General features: G+C 39.7%; 1 protein-coding gene across 3 annotated transcripts in view; it reads right to left on the bottom strand.

Moving 5' to 3' along the window:
- Positions 1 to 21,032, bottom strand: part of fndc5a (fibronectin type III domain containing 5a) — an 89,279-nt gene that overhangs the window by 6,322 nt on the left and 61,925 nt on the right. For 2 of the 3 annotated variants that reach the window (XM_062041797.1, XM_062041798.1), the window contains exons 2-5: positions 16,087 to 16,202; positions 11,932 to 12,130; positions 7,817 to 7,891; positions 4,228 to 4,361 (exon numbers count right to left, since the gene is read on the bottom strand). In XM_062041797.1, the coding sequence (XP_061897781.1) occupies positions 4,228 to 4,361; positions 7,817 to 7,891; positions 11,932 to 12,130; positions 16,087 to 16,202 (524 nt within the window). Of the gene's footprint in view, positions 1 to 4,166; positions 4,362 to 7,816; positions 7,892 to 11,931; positions 12,131 to 16,086; positions 16,203 to 21,032 lie in introns of all 3 variants that reach the window. The other variant, XR_009825285.1, reaches the window with a different exon arrangement.

Raw genomic sequence — 21,032 nt, 5'->3', positions numbered from 1 at the left:
AGAAGAGTTGTTGTACATACTTTGGTGTCGTCAACCTTTTGAGGGCACAAAGGTTGACGACATCTCAACCTTTTGAGGGCACAAGGGCCAAATATCAGAACAGGAAGGCCATCAAATAAACCAACATGGTCATAATTAATATAGCTTAAAGGGGAACTTAACTTTTTTTGGAATTTTGCCAATCGTCTAAATCATTATGAAAGACATGACCACAGATGGATTAAAAGAAAAAAACCCAACATTCTAAATATTAAAGAAACACGATTAAATGTCTGCTTACAACAGAGCCTATGGGAGTCATTCAATTCTGCCTATAGAGCCCCTAAAAAAACATCCCAACACGTCTGTTAGCGCTTTATATACATGATGTAAGTGTATATGTAATGTAGTAGCGGGCACATTTATAATAACATTTAATATTGACGTATTTTGATCATTTTACAGAATAAAACATCACTTACTGTACAAGGGCTGCTGTCATTAGGATGCCGACTGCTAGGATGTTCATATATTCCCATTCAGGTAAAAATTTCTCATAATCCTCGCGAAGAAACGGGGTGGGGGTGAACAAGCGCTTTTCGTGTTGTTCTCGCCATTTCCGCGTCTAAATTGGCTGTCAAAGTGTACCAACTTGTCAAAATTTGTCCTCGTCTTTCTACTAGCCAGGTGAGTGGCATAATTTATGATCTAGAAAAAAGTTTGACAAGCAAGGAAACGGGGAAGCAGCTCATCAGTTGATGTCAACATTGGCACGCAAGCTCGTGATCACGGCGCCGCTATAAATAGTTTGTCTGCGTTAGCGCTTATAATAACAGTATCACAATACTTGGTTATTTTTCAAGTGATGAAATGTAAATGGAGTATTGTTGCCGCTTTTTACATGTTTTTTTATTGGGTTTTATGGGTGTAATAGAGGACCTCCTATTGCCTCCGCTGTAAGCAGACTTCCGCTGTAAGCAGACTTTTATTTACGAGCTAGAATGCATTAAAAAAAAAATCTGTTGTCATGTCTTTTATAATGATAGGGCAACATTTCAGTTCCCCTTTAAGAATGATTACATTTTTATTTTGCATTACTTTCAATTAAATACATGAGGCTGTTTATTCCACTGAATTGTTTATTTCTTAATAAATAACATCAATATAATAATAAACAATGTTAATAAATAACATCTGATTTTTCATACTGGATGAAAAACAGTAAATGAACACAACAGGTCAAATAAAGCGTGTTCTGGCTTCCTCTGCCTTTGGAACTTCCCTTAAAGGCCTACTGAAATTAGATTTTCTTATTTAAACGGGGATAGCAGGTCCATTCTATGTGTCATACTTGATCATTTCGCGATATTGCCATATTTTTGCTGAAAGGATTTAGTAGAGAACATCGACGATAAAGTTCGCAACTTTTGGTTGCTGATAAAAAAGCCTTGCCTGTATCGGAAGTAGCGTGACGTCACAGGTTATGGAGCTCCTCACATCTGCACATTGTTTACAATCATGGCCACCAGCAGCGAGAGCTATTCGGACCGAGAAAGCAACTATTTCCCCATTAATTTGAGCGAGGATGAAAGATTTGTGGATGAGCAAAGTGAAAGTGAAGGATTAGAGAGCAGTGGAAGCGATTCAGATAGGGAAGATGCTGTGAGAGGCGGGTGGGACCTGATATTCAGCTGGGAATGACTAAAACAGTAAATAAACACAAGACATATACAGTATATACTCTATTAGCCACAACACAACCAGGCTTGTATTTAATATGCCACAAATGAATCCCGCATAACAAACACCTCCTTCCTCCCGTCCATATAACCCGCCAATACAAATCAAACACTCGCACAACACACTCAATCCCACAGCCCAAAGTACCGTTCACCTCCGCAAAGTTCATACAGCACATATATTTCCCCAAAGTTACGTACGTGACATGCACATAGCGGCACACAGGTATGGGCAAGCGATCAAATGTTTGGAAGCCGCAGCTGCGTACTCACGGTACCGCGTCTGTGTATCCAACTCAAAGTCCTCCTGGTAAGAGTCTCTGTTGTCCCAGTTCTCCACAAGCCAATGGTAAAGCTTGACTGTCATCCTTCGGGAATGTAAACAATGAAACACCAGCTACGTGTTTGTGTTGCTGCAGCCGGCCACTAATACACCGCTTTCCACCTACAGCTTTCTTCTTTGCTATCTCCATTGTTCATTAAACAAATTGCAAAAGATTCACCAACACAGATGTCCAGAATACTGTGGAATTTTGCGATGAAAACAGACGACTTAATAGCTGGCCACAATGGTGTCCCAAAATATCCGCTACAATCCGTGACGTCACGCGCAAACGTCATCATACCGAGACGTTTTAAGCAGGATATTTTGCGGGAAATTTAAAATTGCACTTTACCAATCTAACCCGGCCGTATTGGCATGTGTTGCAAAGTTAAGATTTCATCATTGATTTATAAACTATCAGACTGCGTGGTCGGTAGTAGTGGGTTTCAGTAGGCCTTTAACCTATACTGTCCCACGCAAACAGCATTAAACTAACTGTTCTACAGAGACAAACAGTATCAAATGCAGTAATAAACAATTATTTAGCTCCACGTTAACCCATTAACAACTGGGAAAGCATTTGTCATTTTAGATTTTACTTCACGAGAACAATGCAGACGTGCAAGCTCACAATGTCCCAATTTTGGAAAATAAAAAAAATCAAGAATCATTTAGATTCTTAACAAACTCTTCATCTTCTGAACAATTTCAGATACGGGCCCATGGCCAAATACATCTTATCGCATTAACACCTGGTCACCCTAACTTTTAACCATGTTAACCATTTAAAACTATTGAAAAATCATGAAAATGTGTGCAAATCTTTTAATATATATATATTATTTCACAAGCAAATGTTTTAACTCAAATATTGGGGTGTCCCTAGAACAAAATATGAGATGGGAGTCTGTGGCCAAATACAAGTTTTTGGGTCCTCCTTGAATAGTACATTCAAAAAGAACCTACATAACGATAACATGTTGGGGCTTTATAATATTTAGTGCACGGTGCAAGGGACAAGCCGCAAAAAATGGATGGATGGATGTGTTTTCTTCATGCGGTTTTCATTCACGGTAAACTAACATGGCCGAGTGAGTAAGAGAAAACTGCAAAACGTTGCGTTGCGTCGTTAAATAGAAATAGTCAAATCAAATCAACTTTATTTATAAAGCACATTTAAAATTTACCACAGGGGTAGCTAAAGTGCTGTACAATGGGCAGGTTAAAATATAATACGAGAATTTCTGGTGTTAGAAATTATATGACGAGAGTTTACTGTCTTCTTCTTCTTCAAATGTATCAAACCTTCTTACCTTAGCTTAACTTATATAACGTCTTCATTCAGTGCAGTGGGCGTTTGTACGAGGCAGAATTAAACCCACCACCGGTCAACGTGCACACGGCCAAACAGAAGGGCTGCTGTGAAATTCTTGCCCTGATAGCAAGTTATAGTTTGCTTTGTGCATAATTATAGCTGTTTGCAAACGCACCATATCATTGAATTTGAATATTTTTGATTTAGTTAATAAAGGGTTTGTCTGTTTTCTTTATCTGACATTATGTACCGGTATTATTCTAACTGACCTACAGTTAGTGAATTAAGTGTACTTTTGTAGTATTAGTTTGAGGTGGCTAACAATAAAGCTAATAGGAGTGATGTATTGCACCCAAGAACCCTTCTAAAAAACGGCAATGATATTCTGTTCACATGTCGTGACCAATGTATTAACCAAGTATTAGTGATATTGTTATTATAAGTGCTAACACAGAGGAACTACTTCTAGCACACCCGAGATAACAGAAAGGTAACTAGCTTATACTTCCAACTCTAATTTTAATGTACATGTTTTGTCTACTTGACAATTCTAGTTTGGCAACCTTGTCCATTAGATATTTAAAAACAATTGGAAATGATACTTAATAATGACTTTAATTTTGCTTGATTGTCACATGTACCATAACTATAACCACAACCCAAAGTAATACTGTAGAGTTGTGTGCCAGATGCAGAGTATACTGTGATCAAATAGTGAACGCTGATGGTTTGAGGATCCCTCCTTGACATTGACAAACACCGTATGAGTGCACGTGAATGAGGTCTTAAAGCGGCCGGCACCATTCACCTGCCCGGCGCCGTTGAGAGGGCTAGGCACCTCGGGGGAGGAGAGGGTTGGTGGATTATACCTTACTGCGCAACAGCCCCCCTGTTGGATGTTCAGGAGTACTGCACTCTGAGGAGTTTTTGGCTTTGTCCTTGTTGTTGTTGGGTTCGTTGTCTTTGATGATGTCATACTGACGGCAGAAGAGAGCGATCACGCCTGGAAATAAGCAAACACAACTAAACTTAAGAGAGGCAGTAATTTTGTGAATGCTGACATTTCGTTTTTGTTACCAATCTTTAACATTCCTGCTCGTATTTGACCAGAAGTAATGCACATTTTTAATAGGATACAACCATATTTTTCAGACTGTAAGGCGACACTTAAAATCCTTTCATTTTCTCAAAAAATGACAGTGCGCCTTATAACCCGGTGCGCCTAATGTACGGAATAATTCTGGTTGTGCTTACTGACCTCAAAGCTATTTTATTTGGTACATGGTGTAATGATAAGTGTGACCAGTAGATGGCAGTCACACATGAGAGATATGTGTACACTGCAAGATGACACCAGTAAACAACACCAAAACTTTAAATTTGTCATTGAAAATATAGAACATTACACATCGCGCTCAAAAATCTGTCAAAATGTTTTAGTAAGACTTTGGTAATCTATGAAACCGCACCGCTTGATGGATTGTCGGAGCATTACGGCTACCATAGTCAGACATACTGTACAGTGCTTAAACATACGGGTATTATTGTGGTGTGTGTATAAGGACCGCAAAATGACACCTATTAGCAGACATATTTGTTTCGCAATATTATGCAAAAACAACTTTTCTCACCTTCTGGTATCTGCCGATGTGTATTTGGGATCCGCATAAGTCCTGAAAATGCGCGCGCGTCCGTAGTCGTAAAGTAGTCGATAAGCTTCGTTTTTCTCTCTGTCTTCTTGTTATGGGCATTCATCCTCCGATGTTGCCATTTATAATATAAAGTAGCATAAAGTTATAACTTACATCTGTCAGTAGACTTGCTATGGAAGCGCTAAAATCTGCCGGTGTAGTGAGTTTACATAATTTAACCACGGAACTTTAGTTATTAGAGAGTTCCGGTCGGACGTTTTTTTCACGGGAAGCATTTCCGGCGTTTTTGTTGCACAAGTGAGCCACGGATTAGGAAATGCTGCTTTATTATTGATTTAAGTAAAGTCTGAATGTCATTAAAACAGTTAGCTCCATCTTTTGACACTTCTTCAACTCCTTTTCTTGCAAGCTACACCTGTAGAACAAAGATGACGGGGAGAAGACGCTGACGAAGTGGAGCCACGTAAATAAGACTGCCCACAAAACGGCGCATCCTGAACCAACGGTCAGAAAGCGATTTTAAGATGATCTGTAAAACATAATCTATGCAACATTTTGACCAAAGAACCACTATGACACTTTATGTACACTGTAAAAAAAAATTCTGTAAAAAAACGGTCATCTACTGGCAGCTACGGCTGCCAAATGAAAACCATAAAATTAAAGTAAAACATTGAAAACCAAATAATGATCAAAAACATTATATTTACAGAATTTTTCATGAAACGTTTTGCGGAAAAATATCGTAATTTTACAGATTTTTACTAAATTATTTAGATCAACCACCTTTAACAAAGTGACGATGCAAACAGTTCTGCAGAAAAATACCTTTATTCTACAGAGTTTTTCCAAATTATTACGATCAAACACCTTTAATGAAGTGACAATGCTGGCAGTTCCACAGAAAAATACCATTATTTTACAGATTTTTTCTGAATTGTTAAGATCAACCACCTTTAATAAAGTGACGATGCAAACAGTTCTGCAGAAAAATACCTTTATTCTACAGATTGTTAGTATGGACATAGACTTTTATATAACAAGCTACATATTTAATGAAAGATAATTACTGTAATTTTATATGAATTTGAAAGTAATTTAAGAAAACAGAAAATGCTATGTATAATTAATTTGGTATTTTTCTGTAAAAGAAATAGAAATATACATAGTTTGTCATTACTGGCACATTACTTAAAATAACAGGGGGATTGTTTATTTACAGATAATGTCTTCAATTCCACAGTTTTATAAACTATTTAAAAAAAATAGAAAAATTACAGTAGAAATTTAGAGTAAATTAACCATAAAAATAGGATTTTTTTTTACAGTGTATACCACAAGGAAGTGTTTTAACTTTAGAAAAAAACATAATAATATGACCCCTTTAAAGCGCCTATAATCCGGTGCGCCTTTGGTATGAAAAAGTGCTACAACAAAATAGACCTGAATAGACCCGTTCATCGGCAGTGCGCCTTAATCAGGTCCGCCATATTGTCCGAAAAATACAGTCAAAGCATACTAATGCCACCTGTCTATAGCGGTCACACTGTTTTTTTTTTCTGCAGACAAAAGTAGTGTGATACACCCTGTCTATAGCAGCCACCTGTATAATGCGGCCAGCGGCCACATATTTTGCGACCCAAAATTATTTTTTTACTCTGTAGAGCGGCCACTAATATCAAAATGTTCTGCATTTATGCATGATGTTGATGGATCAAATCCCAGTTGTTGTTATTATTTAATTGTTTACTCTTTTTAGGATAAACTTTGTCCAATATGAATTGATTTCTTGCGGCTTTCGTAAACCTACTACAGACATTCGCATGCAGAGGGTTAGGACACATCACTTTCCTTGCTCTGCATCCTGGGGTCCAGACTAAAGAACATAACTCCATAAATTGAATCAAGACAACAGGAGACAATGTGGAAGAGTGTTTTTTGCTTTTTCTATAGCTTGTAGCTTTTTAGTAGTATATGTTTTTAATTGTTTTTAAGTTATAAACAGTATACATACTTTCACAGTATTTATAATAAGTATTGCTTTACTACTACTAATACAGTCGTCACTCGCGACAACGCGTTTTAAAGTCGGCGGCTTCATTCTACCGCATATTTTGTTTTTGTTTTATTTTTGGCTCATATAAAAAAAATATAATTAAAATGCCTAAATTAACTAAAATATCAATACTAAAGTAGTATTGGCCTCTAGATGAACCCAAACAGATCAGAACGTGCTGTTCAGTATAGTGGCCGCTGAATGGCTCAGCCTTAGGCAGCATTACTATATTGGATTGAACGAGTGTAAAGGTTACTATGAAGGGGTTATTCATTGTCTCAAAAGGCTTTCATAATGTTAAAAACTATTCAGAAAAAGAACATCTGACATGTGTTTAATTGTATTTCTGGACTGTATATTTCAAAAACCCAATAAACAAATGTTTCAAATATTTTTTAATATTTTAATATTTAGAAGAACGTAAACAGGTTTTTTCATTCTGTCGTGCTGAAAATATTTGATTTTGAATTAGAAATTAATTTACCATGGCAAGGCCCGGAACAAATTATCAGCGATAAACGAATGATTACTGTAATATTTATGAAATTATTGTTATTTATTACTTCCGACTTCTGAGGTTGCCCTTTATTTTTATAGACAAGATATACTGTAGATGGAATTGTGGAAAGAAAAGCTGTTTTGTAGCAATGACGTAGTAACACTGCAGTGTCTAACCAGAGTTCTCCCTTTTTGGACATCCTGATCCTGTGTCATTCAAATTTCGAGTATTTTTCTCTACATAATCCTCACCTGCCCACATGATGAGCACCACAACGATTATGATGAGTTCACCCGCCCTCAGTTGGTCCTCCATTGTTACTTCGTCTGTGAGAGTCAAAAGGCAATTGTTGGGTTATTACTCAAATGCTTTGGCCTCGGTTAAAATCCCTTTACGAGTCAGTAATATTTCAGTTTATGTGATGAACAGAGAATAATTGACGATGATGGTGCAGGTGCACATTTATTGAACATATCAGCACAATGTTTTTACTGCTCAATGTCTGACAACCAAGCATACTGAGCCAGGAGGAAAATAGGTCAGCATATACTGTATTTGAGCAGAGCTGGTCTCTTGCTATATGAATCCAGATCTTGAATAAAGAGGATGCCTCAATAAATTGAGGCAGTGAAAAATAATCAATGCCCGCTTCAATAAATCTTTAGAGATATAATCTGGAAGAATATACAATGTTTTGTTGACGGATGTACATCCAGTTGCCTGCATGCAGCTTTCTGTGGAACAAAACAAGAATTTCAGCTAATTTTTGTGTGGCGTTACTGAATGTTGTGGAAGTCACAGAGTTTATGTAAAGTTCACCAGCGTGTAAAAAAACTGCACTCACATCCTTTTATCAGATAGACTGGGTGACATTTCGAGGTCCCAGTGTACATGGCAGGCACCCTATGCTCCAGTAGTTTTTAGAAACAAGCAATTCTGTTGATCGATTGGCCTCTGTTGCCCCGTTTTAAGTAATCAAACACCACTACACAATGAGGGGTGGAGGCTCCTGATACCGTTGGCTTTACTGGGCCAAACTGGTGTAATGTAACACTACTGAAGCAGAAAGGTTGGTCTGTGGCAGCACAGTATGACCTATGCTTATTAACGATATTTCCGACACTGTAACATGTACAAATTAATAGGCATTATACCATTTTTTCCCCCCAATAATATTTTATATGACAACTAAATGTGGTACCAAAATAACAAACATTTGTTAAACAAAAATTAGATGATTCAGTCATAATTTAACTAGTGGTGTCCCGATCTGATATTGATATCAGATATTGGCACCGATATCTGCAAAATTATAATGGTTTGCATCTAAAATCTCCGATATAAGCTCTAACACCAGGGGGGGTGGGGGGCGGGGGGAGATTTGTGTCTGTTGTATGTATATTGTAGAACTGTAGAAGTCTGAAAGGTGACGAATCAAACTTCCAAACACATAGTTCCATTGGAAATATGAAAAATCCATTGTGGGATCATACTGCCATTATGAAATCTATAACTTACTTTTAATTTACATAAAGTTGTAACATTGTAATTTCCCCAAAGTGGGATAGATAAAGTCTATCTTTTCCTATCCTTTTCTTAAATTCTATACTAATGTAAAAATAGGTCACTATTATTATGAACATGTAAAATAATATATAATACTGCATATAAAAGATGTGCCTCGCACATATCACATTTTAACATTTTTAACTGCCAAAAGTTACCCTACTGTAAGCTCTCTAGGTTCTCTAGGTCCATCTTTTGGAAATGTGTCAGCAAAAACAAAACAAATAAACAAAAAAAACATGCAAGCTCCGACTTTTGAAGCAAATTTTGAAATGTCAGTAAATTTTTTGTTTATCTGTACAATGCAGAAATGCAGTGGTACCAATTTTACCGTTTTCGTCCATCGGAGACCGAATGGTATACAAAATTAATAAATTTTTCCTATTAAAAATAGTCCAATTAATTAGTTCCAGACACCCAAAAATATCAACGTAAATCACATTTCAAAGAGAATAATTGTTTTTTAAAATGCAATAAACAAAGCCAAATGGATATGAACAACAAATTAAATGTACAAATAAACATTTATTATTACTTTTATTGAAGACTCTGGTAGCTTATTTTGCAGTCGTACTCAATAAAAAAAACAAAAAAAACCCCCACAGAGACTGAGTGACCAATGAACTAGATTTAAGACAAAATAGACTACAGTGGTACCTCAACTTAAGAGTTCTCAAATTTAAGAGTGTTTTGAAATAAGAGTTGTCTCTCGGCTTATTGTTATGCTTTAGGTTGCAAGCAAAAATTTGAGTTACAAGCATCCCCGCCATTAGTTGGCGTAGCAAATGTCACAATGAACATCTTAAGATCTGCCCAAAACATCTGGTCTTACCCGCTAGCATTAGCTTATAGCTAGAGATCGAGATAACTTTGTTTTTCAACCAGGGGATGGAAGAAAGTGAGTGTGGAGGACATTGCTGAGAAGAAGTGGATGACATTTGTTGAATAAAAAAAAAAATCAAGACATGACTGAGTGTGTCGCGCACTTGACTGAAGCATAATGAGTCGAACGCCAAGAATGCTAAAACAATATCCAAACTGCAGATATATAAAAAAAAATATTATGAATAGATAAAAGCTGCTGATGGTGTGTTTGACGAAGAAGCAACTCAAAGGAGATATCTAACTAGTCTACTCTCTAAGGTAAATGTTGTACATTATGATTACATTACTTCATAAAACTACTGTGGTTGTTAGTAGTACTTGATATTGTATTGTTTGTATACAATGTGTTTTATCTAAAAGTTAGTTTTTCTTTTTAAAAGTCATCACATGTTAAAAATGTGCTGCTGTAGACCAATTCATTTCCATTTATTTCAATGTTGACTTGGGTGTAACCAATTAAGCTTGTAAGTGGAGGTGCTATGGAAAATGTGGGGCAAATTTGCTTTGGGCAAAAAAATTGTTATGAAAAAAAATAGGGCGTACAAAAACTGTAAAATGATTGTTGCTTATTTAATAATTTATCAAAATCGGCAAGCCAAAAAATATTGTAGAGCAGGGTTTTTGAAGTGTGATACATTTAGCCTCCCTTCAGAGAAATTAGTTTTTGGAGCATTTTTGTGGTGTTTACTACTCGCTCAATGTTGGACACAAACATCTATAGATTTTTTTTTTTTGACAGGCTAACTAATTACGTTTGAATTTCAGAACCCCTGCTCTGCGGTAAAGTTGTGACTTTTTGACGCTCTATGGAAAAGAATAATCTTGGTCACCATGCTTCGCCCACATCCTATAATGAACACCTAAACTCTTCAAAATTTAGCATCCTCCATATGTCTAATCTATCTGGGTAAAGTTTGAAAGCGATCAGATGAAATATCTAGGAGGAACTGGTTACGGAACAACACCTGGAAATAGTGAACATCTGCAGGATATGACCTTTTCAATGTTTTGAGGTTAAAAATTTACATATAAGATGTGGAGTTGCATGTTAATTAAATTAGGCACACAGTCTGTGTGACAATCTCTACTACCTTATATTTATGTATGGCAATATGAGGCTAAAATGTTATCTTTAAACACAACGGAAGTTAGCTTAGCAGCTTTGAACTGCTGTTCTAAAGGCTTCAGAGAAAAAGTAATTGTGATGAAAGATCAAGAAAATGAGCATACGACCGTAAAGTAAACAAAACCCAATAAGAGGGAGAAACAAATCAAACCCTTGCAGCTATTGATTTTTGCCAAATATTTCCTTTGCAGAAACCAGCCTCAGACAACACATCCAGAGATAATTAAGCCTCTATAGTAGAAAGAGCATATCTTTAATCTTCTGCAGTAATGGTTCAGTATTTATATTCCACACATCTCCCACTTTCCGCTATAAACAAACTTCAGACTCTCTGGGTGCACTTTCTGGGAAGTGTCTGAATTCAGCAGTGTCTCACAAGGGGAATGAGGAAGAATACTGTAGATAAGGCTTTAGCCAGAAGCACATTGATTTACCACCCCTTGCAGCCACGACTTCCCCCTGCCCGAAGACTGATAAATACCCCCCCCCCACCGCGCTTACCCGCAGTTTGGTTTACTGTGCAGTGGTTCTGAGTGCAGGCAGGGTGAAGCCTGCAGAGACATGTCAATACAGAATGAAGTATACACCCCCGTGGCCGTGTAGGAGCACTCTGTTGTGAAATTTCATTTCACGCTTTGGGTGCATATTGATTTTTATTGGTCTTTAGACAAAATCAGTCAAGAGTTTGTCAAAAGGCCAAGTCCGTTCTGCCTATTCAGGCTTGAGAGCAAACGCATAAAAAGCGACGCAAGCATATTTTGTATTCATGTGTGTTTTGCAGCACTTCACCTTTGTTCTTAGAACCCTGAGTCTCAACCTCCTTTGGTGTTCGGAAGCGTAAAGGCTCGCTTTGTGGGCTCGTTCCAAACATGCTGATGGACTGGACATGGATGATGTAGTCTGTCTCCTCCTCCAAGTCCCATAATGCGCAGGAGCGTGTGGTGGTGTTCACTTCCTGGATGAATCGTAGCATATGCACGTCTTTTTTCTGTTGGTGCACGATAAACAAGAAATTGGTTTACGTTCTTGTTTGACATCCCACTTCTTTTCCACATCTAAAAAAAAATCATAGCTTAAAAATAATAATAATAATAATGTATTCAATTTATATGAATTAAATTAAAAACATTTCTCATTCTACACTCATTTGATACACTGCTGCCAGTTTAAACCTTGATTCTACTTTAATATAAAGCTACGTTAAGCCTCTGAAGCGACGGAAAACAGACACAAAGTGTTATAAGTCATATTAAATCTTTTCCAAAACTTTCAACACTTACAATTTTTCTAGAGCTTCAGACTTATACATAGATATAAAGTTTTTTTAAATATATATTTGTAATGCTTTATGCTCTTTTTGTAAAAAAAAAAACCAAAATCCCCCCCAAAAATATTTTATTAGGGGAAAAACACAAAATATGCAATATTTAAAAAAAAAAACGAGTTGCAAAGTGAACTGATTTAGATGATGTAATTACAGCTTTTAATGTCATTAATTCATAACAACCATGATTTGAATGCCTCATTATTTTTGGAGCAATGACAGCTTTTTCCAAGAATTTTCATTAACCCTCCCTAGCCAAAAAATGTACACGCTCAAAAAAGTGTAATCGGTAAGTCATGTTTTTTTGTTTTTTTTAAACTTTCAACTTTTTCAACAGCTTCAGACCTATCGATTGATATACATGTTTATCCATCCATCCATTTTCTTCCGCTTGTCCCTTTCGGAGTCACAGGGGGTGCTGGAGCCTATCTCAGCTGTTTATATATTTGTAATATTTTATGCTCTTTTTGTAAAAAACACATTTGGGATAAACACAAAATATGCAGTATTTCTAAAAATGAGCTGCAAAGTGGAATAGCTCGTGTGCAGCAAGGATAGGTTCCAACCCCCTGCAAACCCGAGAGGGACATGTGGTAGAAAATGGATGGATGGATGGAAGATATCGGCACCCATTTTTTGTGAAACTGAACGTTTGTTTTAACATAAATGTTGTCAGTCTCCGAAGCCACTGAGGACAAGTCAAAACGGAGCTTCAGCAGCTGTGGAACTCAACAGTTGCTAGGCGTTGCAGCTGATGGCGCGGAGGGCGTCCATTCACTGGCCACAAACGCGGCCAACAAAGAAGGCGGACGTGGGTGAGAATCCTTCCTCAGCAGCCATTGTAGTCCATGCTCAAGTCTTACGAATGGCACTGATGGCGTAGAGAGCATCCATGGGCTGGCCACGAAACGACAAGGATACAGGCCGCGAGCACCTGACGGATGCTTCCACGTCAGGCGAGCCGGCTGCTGGGCTGAAGGTTGCGCTGGAGCAGGCTGCTGGGCTGGTGGTGTCGTCGGAAGACCCACTGGAGGCAGAGCTGGAGCAGACTGCTGGGCTGGTGGCGTCGACAGAAGACCCACTGGAGACGAGGGTGGTGGCGTTGTCGGAAGACCCACTCGAGACGAGGATGGTGGCGTCGTCAAAAGACCCACTAAAGACGAGGAGGGTGGCGTATTCGGAAGACCCACTAGAGTAGCTGGTGGCGTCTGCAGGCCCACTGGAGTTGCTTGTGGTGTCTGCAGAGCTGTAGGCAGCTGAGCAGGCTTTGAAGCTGGAGCAAGCTTAACTTGAGCAGGCATTGAAGCTGAAACAATCTTGACTTGAGTGGGCGTCAAAGCTGGAGCGAGCTTGGCTTGAGCCGGGGTCGAAGCTGGAGCAAGCTTGGCATGACCGGGCGTCAAAGCTGTAGCTAGCATGGCTTGAGCAAGCGTCGGGAGCTGGAGCGAGCTTGTTTTGACATAGGACTGGCAGTGGCTGCCGTGCAGGAGGTGGGAGCTTGGCTGGACGTAGGACTGCTTGGGCAAGCTCAACTGGAGCTGTCGTGGCTTGAGCGGATCCTCCATATCCAGCTCCACAAGCACCTTTCGGGACCAGTTGTTCATCCAAGCTGCACTCTACTTATCCGCAGGGTCATTTGATGGTCGAAGAGTTGGAACAGGAAGTAGAGCTGGCGGCGGTCTTGCTGGACGTTGAGCTTGCAGCGGCATCGCTGGAAGGAGCTGTGTCTCTTCAGTCACATAGCCTACTGTCCTAGCCCCCTTCTCAAAGAGCGTATTCCAAACACTCAATGAATCCAGAGGGAGGAGCTGTCGATCCGTGACCTTAGTGGGGGCAGAAGCTAAGGGTTGGTGGGTCTTGGGAAGCCGGCAGCCGCAGTTGTCGGGTGCCGGGCCTTGGAGAACCGGGTTGCTGGAACCAGAACAGGAAAAACACGGGTTCTGGAAAACTGTGGAGCGGGTGAGGAGGTAGGAACTTGAGCAGTGGCCAACTGTAGTTGACTCACTTTTTCAGTCAAAGAAAAATTGTCCCAACTGTGCGCATCATGTGCACGAGCCTTGTCACGTGTCCGCCGCTTGTGGCGTTGTGTGCCCGTCCCCCTGAGCGCTTGGGGCGCCGGCTGTGTTCCGTAACGGACATTAGATGGTTTTGAGCCTAGGCTGTGCTGAGTGATAGCCCAAGTCGCGTACACTGATGCCAGGTGGGCATTTATCAAACCGCTATTCGTTGGTAGGGGTCGTAACCTTGAAAAGCAGGAAACAGCAGGCCGCGTAAGGTCCAAATGTACAAAACAAATAGAGTGCGTAAAGAACACGCACAAAAAAGGCACAGGGAAAGCTGTGCATCAAAAATAGCAAGGTGGATTGGCAAGCCCACAAACAAAACACAAACCAAGAAGAAAAATATCTAAGTCCACATAGCATTCCTTCAACATACCAAGAAGCACCAAAAAGACAAACAGGTCGTAACAAATTTCTTCATTTTACACACATACTGTATAATACACTGCTGCCAGCTTAACCACATTTGGCCTGAGGTAAATGTGTTTACTTTGCAGTTTTAGCCATGAAAAGGCTTTGTGTGGCCCTAAACAATATTTTGTTTGTGGCCTCATTCTTGTCTTTAACATTACTTATTTATAATTATTGTTATTAGACTCCTATAGAGCCCCACACCAAACCCTAAACCTAACGTCACTGCCCCACATACACAATCTCAGTATGTTTAAATGTACTAAAAAACGGATTATTGCCTTAATTTGTTTGGAACTACATTTGTACCTATGATTATCTGATTCATTATCATTTCTGGATACAAATTACTATGATAAAACATCATAGGTATAATGTGGTTGGGGGGCTAAAGGCTGCCCTGTCTTTAGAAAATGGTGACGCTTCTGTTTAGAACTTTAGTCAAGGGTCCCTGATTGCACCACGGTTTTGTTCTATGAGATGCAAAAGTATACACAGCTTTTGTCTAATGCTGCCGCAATAGATTTATCATATTTTTACATTTCTTCTAACACCTCATCTTGGTTCACTGTGTGTGAATGAGTAAAGGTGAGCTTTGAAGACGTTATGTCTGTGCTAAGTGAACAGTGATGTTTTCCATGCTGGGTTTGTCGCTATACCAGAAGGGTGTGTAAGATGAGTTACACATTCCTAATTTGATTCAAACAACCCGTATTATTGAACATTGACAGCAAAGTTAATTTTATCTGAACTTTTATGATATAACATTTTATAAGTGACGGGCTGAAAATTAAAGAAAATGTCATCTTCAAATCTTTACAAAAGCCCTGGCCATGATCATGTGGCTCCCCTAGTGGTTAGTGGCCCTAAACCCATTAAGTGTTTATGCGACGGGCCGTCCCTGGCTGTTGGTCTGGTTATGTATAAAAAGAAGACAAATGCAAGAGCCACAAACCCCATTAGCCTATATTAAGTTGTTTTCTGAGGGCTGAAATAAAGCAGTCAAACAAGATTGGTATAATAGAGGAGAGAGATCAGAACATAGCAGCAAACAGCAGTGATGAACCACAACATTATTTGTCCTCCCCCTGTTGATGTATTTACTGTACAAACACATATGTTGTGTCTGTGTTTGTGCGTGTTGATCACCTGCTGTGTAATGGCAAAGCCAATGACGGGATCTCCATCGGGGATGTCCCATGTCACCACAGCAGAGTTTGCTTTCACCGCTTTGATGGTAACATTGACAGGAGGGGACAAGCCATCTGTAAGCAGAGGGAGAAAAAAAAAAAACTTTATGTTGTTGCAAACAGTGTACCACTAAATTGTTTAGAGTATTCTCGAACAGGAGGTAAAATCTAATTTTCCGCAAAAGCGACTTCTCTTTCGCATTTTACTGTTGAATATTCCGTTTTACTTCAGAGAGCGACAAGCGCGCTGCTCTCTTTCTGGCACAAACAGACAATCCATCAGACCAAACCGATCATCGAAATTTGATGATGTCATCCAATATCAGCGCTCAAGTTCACTCGCTTCATGTCTGTTTTGCCACGATTGCAACTAACTTAAAGCAAAAATAATGAGTGACTTTGTCGTAATCAGTGAGTGTGCGGCGCCCTTGTCTACTGAGCGCAGAAAGACTGAAAGAAAGTCGTGGTAGATCTCAGCGGTCCATGAGCAAGAAAAGTCGACACAGTGCGTTGGGAAAAAACATATCTATTGCTTTTGTACATGATGAACAGGATGCGTGTGTAGCCACTTCTCTCTCGAGTGACAAACTGAATGTATGTTTGCTCAGCTGTTGTTGTCTTGTGATCCAGCTGTCAATGTAATGATGTCATGATGCAGCGGTCAATGTTAACCCTGCACCCCCCCTGAAAGGTGTTTGTTTGGATAAAGTTAATTCGTTACATGGATGGAGTAAGCATTCGTCTATTAAAACTGATCTGATTTGACTCATTTTGTGGGCCAGGCTGACATCATGTAGAATTAGTCTGTTTTTGCAAAGAAATGTTGTTTGGAGTTATTTGTTTTTGCTACAAAATTTGTACACAATTATCATTTTTTTGTAACAAATCTGCATTTTTTCCAATGGAGGCATGTCGGTTGTTAGAAATGATTTAAGTGCAACCCACATCAGGATGGTTGTTTCATGAAAAGCTCCACAAAAAACATTGATTTGCTCAAAACAACATGGAGATATTTATTTTTGTGCATTAACACTTCATATATTAATTTCACAATATATGTACTAAAGTGATTGTAGTTTGCACTGCTTCATACACAGAAGTGTTTACCGTATATTACCAAATAGTAGCCCGGGCGTTTATTTCACAAAATCGATTTTGGAGACAGGCGTTTAAAAGAAGCAGGTGATTATTTGCACAAGGCTTTTATTTATTTTTGCACCAGCCTGCACCAGGCCATTATTTGGTTGCAATGGTTACTGTCCAGTATTTTTTTTTCGTACAAAAAACTTTAAATGTAAAAGCTATTGTAAACATACAAACAAAAAAACAAGAGATCAACATGAGGTAGGCTATCAAAATCAATCAATCAATGTTTATTTATATAGCCATAAATCACAAGTGTCTCAAAGGGCTGCACAAGCCACAATGACATCCTCGGTACAGAGCCCACATACGGGCAAGGAAAAACTCACCCCAGTGGGACGTCGGTGAATGACTATGAGAAACCTTGGAGAGGGCCGCATATGTGGGTAACCCCCCCCCCCTCTAGGGGAGACCGAAAGCAATGGATGTCGAGTGGGTCTGACATAATATTGTGAAAGTCCAGTCCACAGTGGATCCAACACATCAGCGAGAGTCCAGTCCATAGTGGGGCCAACAGGAAACCATCCCGAGTGGAGACGGGTCAGCAGCGCAGAGATGTCCCCAACCGATGCACAGGCTAGTGGTCCCCCCGGGGTCCCGACTCTGGACAGCCAGCACTTCATCCATGGCCACCGGACCTATGCAACTCCCCCTCCCAAGGGACAGGGGAGAAGAGGAGAGAAGAAAAGAAACGGCAGATCAACTGGTCTAAAAAGGGGGGTCTATTTAAAGGCTAGATTATACAAATGAGTTTTAAGATGGGACTTAAATGCTTCTACTGAGGTAGCATCTCTAACTGTTACCGGGAGGGCATTCCAGAGTACTGGAGCCCGAATAGAAAACGCTATATAGCCCGCAGACTTTTTTTTGGCTCTGGGAATCACTAATACGCCGGAGTTCTTTGAACGCAGATTTCTTGTCGGGACATATGGTATGGTACAATACAATCGGCGAGATAGGCTGGAGCTAAACCGTGTAGTATTTTATACGTAAGTAGTAAAACCTTAAAGTTGTATCTTAAGTGCACAGGAAGCCAGTGCAGGTGAGCCAGTATAGGCGTAATATGATCAAACTTTCTTGTTCTTGTCAAAAGTCTAGCAGCCGCATTTTGTACCAACTCTAATCTTTTAATGCTAGACATAGGGCAGGGGTCGGCAACCCAAAATGTTAAAAGAGCCATATTGGAGCAAAAATACAAAAACAAATCTGTCTGGAGCCGCAACAAATTAGAAGCCATATTACATACAGACAGTGTGTCATGAGATATACATTGAATTGACATGACTTAAAGGAAATTAAATGAGCTCAAATATAGCTACAAATTAGGCATAATGATGCAATATGTACATATAGCTAGCCTAAATAGCATGTTAGCATCGATTAGCTTGCAGTCATGCAGTGACCAAATATGTTTGATTAGCACTCCACACAAGTCAATAACATCAACAAAACTCACCTTTGTGTATTCACGCACAACGTTAAAAGTTTGGTGGACAAAATGAGACAGAAAAAGAAGTGGCATAAAACACGTCCTAGAAAGTCGGAGAAAGTTATACATGGAAACAAACTAAAGGTGAGTTCAAGGACCGCCAAAATTAGTAGGACAAAACGGTGCTCGCCAAATACTCGAATCAGTGAAGCATGTTTAATACAAACAGTGTGCTTTATAACAATTAGGAAGGTTTGTGCCATGTTTGTCCTCATACAGAAACCATATTAAAACAAAAAAAAATTGTTTTTTTTCCCCTCATCTTTTTCCATTTTTCATACATTTTTGAAAAAGCTTCAGAGAGCCACTAGGGCGGCGCTAAAGAGCCACATGCGGCTCTAGAGCCGCGGGTTGCCGACCCCTGACATGGGGAGACCCGAAAATAATATGTTACAGTAATCGAGACGAGACGTAACGAACGCATGAATAATGATCTCAGCGTCGCTAGTGGACAAGATGGAACGAATTTTAGCGATATTACGGAGATGAAAGGAGGCCGTTTTAGTAACACTCTTAATGTGTGACTCAAACGAGAGAGTTGGGTCGAAGATAATACCCAGATTCTTTACAGAGTCGCCTTGTGTAATTGTTTGGTTGTCAAATGTTAAGGTGGTATTATTAAATAGATGTCGGTGTCTAGCAGGACAGATAATTAGCATTTCCGTTTTCTTAGCGTTGAGTTGCAAAAAGTTAGCGGACATCCATTGTTTAATTTCATTAAGACACGCCTCCAGCTGACTACAATCCGGCGTGTTGGTCAGCTTTTGGGGCATGTAGAGTTGGGTGTCATCAGCATAACAGTGAAAGCTAACACCGTATTTGCGTATGATGTCACCCAGCGGCAGCATGTAAATACTAAAGAGTGCAGGGCCAAGAACCAAACCCTGGGGAACTCCGCACGTTACCTTGACATAGTCCGAGGTCACATTGTTATGGGAGACGCACTGCATCCTGTCAGTAAGATAAGAGTTAAACCAAGACAAGGCTAAGTCTGACATACCAATACGTGTTTTGATACGCTCTAATAAAATATTATGATCGACGGTATCGAAAGCGGCGCTAAGATCAAGAACCAGCAACATAGATGACGCATCAGAATCCATCATTAGCAATAGATCATTAGTCATTTTTGCGAGGGCTGTCTCCGTAGAGTGATTTGCCCTGAAACCGCATTGAAAAGGTTCACAGAGATTGTTAGTCACTAAGTGTTCATTTAGCTGAGATCAACAAGGCCTCAACATGGCAGTAGTGCAACAATTGTCAAATACAATACCAATACTAAAAATAAATAAATGTTTTTAAATAAAGCAGCCTACCGGGAAAAATAAAATTATGGTACCAAGTACTCAAGTATAAAACCCACCATCAAAACAGAACAATAATACTGTCACTTAAATAAAATAAAGGATACAGTACTCCAAGTTTTAAATAAAGCAGCATACAGGAAAAATAAAATTATGGTACCAAGTACTCTATAAAAACATCAAAACAATAATACTGCAGCAAACGCAACCCCAGTAGCATTTTAATCTAAATTATGCAAATAACAGCCCATGGGCGGCTATTTGGACATAGGCGGTTATTAGGAAGAGGCGGTTAATTCACAAAATGGGGGTCAGACCCCGGGCGGCTACTAGGACATTTTTGATAACCCCATTTACTGTTGTTGTCTCATTGGATTTGTCCTAGTGTTGAGGAGACTAAGACTATTTTTTGAATATTATGTCCTACAAATCCACACAACCGGTATTGAAAGGATAAATAATTTAATTTAGTAAATTATATGCGGATCGGTGCGGCATCTTCAGTAATGCGGACGCTGTATCAATCCGTTGTGGTGAAGAAGGAGCTGAGCCGGAAGGCAAAGCTCTCAATTTACCGGTCGATACACGTTCCCATCCTCACCTATGGTCATGAGCTTTGGGTTATGACCGAAAGGACAAGATCACGGGTACAAGCGGCCGAAATGAGTTTCCTCCGCTGGGTGGCGGGGCTCCCCCTTAGAGATAGGTTGAGCAGCTCTGCCATCTGGGGGGAGCTCAAAGTAAAGCCGCTTCTCCTCCACATCGAGAGGAGCCAGATGAGGTGGTTCGGGCATCTGGTCAGGATGCCACCGGAACGCCTCCCTAGGGAGGTGTTTAGGGCACGTCCGACCAGTAGGAGGCCACGGGGAAGACCCAGGACACGTTGGGAAGACTATGTCTCCCGGCTGGCCTGGGAACGCCTTGGGATCTCCCGGGAAGAACTGGACGAAGTGGCTGGGGAGAGGAAAG

This window comes from Entelurus aequoreus, linkage group LG03 (genome assembly GCF_033978785.1).
Source record: "Entelurus aequoreus isolate RoL-2023_Sb linkage group LG03, RoL_Eaeq_v1.1, whole genome shotgun sequence".
NCBI classification, from domain to species: domain Eukaryota; kingdom Metazoa; phylum Chordata; class Actinopteri; order Syngnathiformes; family Syngnathidae; genus Entelurus; species Entelurus aequoreus.
This window is presented reverse-complemented; position numbering and strand designations above follow the sequence as displayed.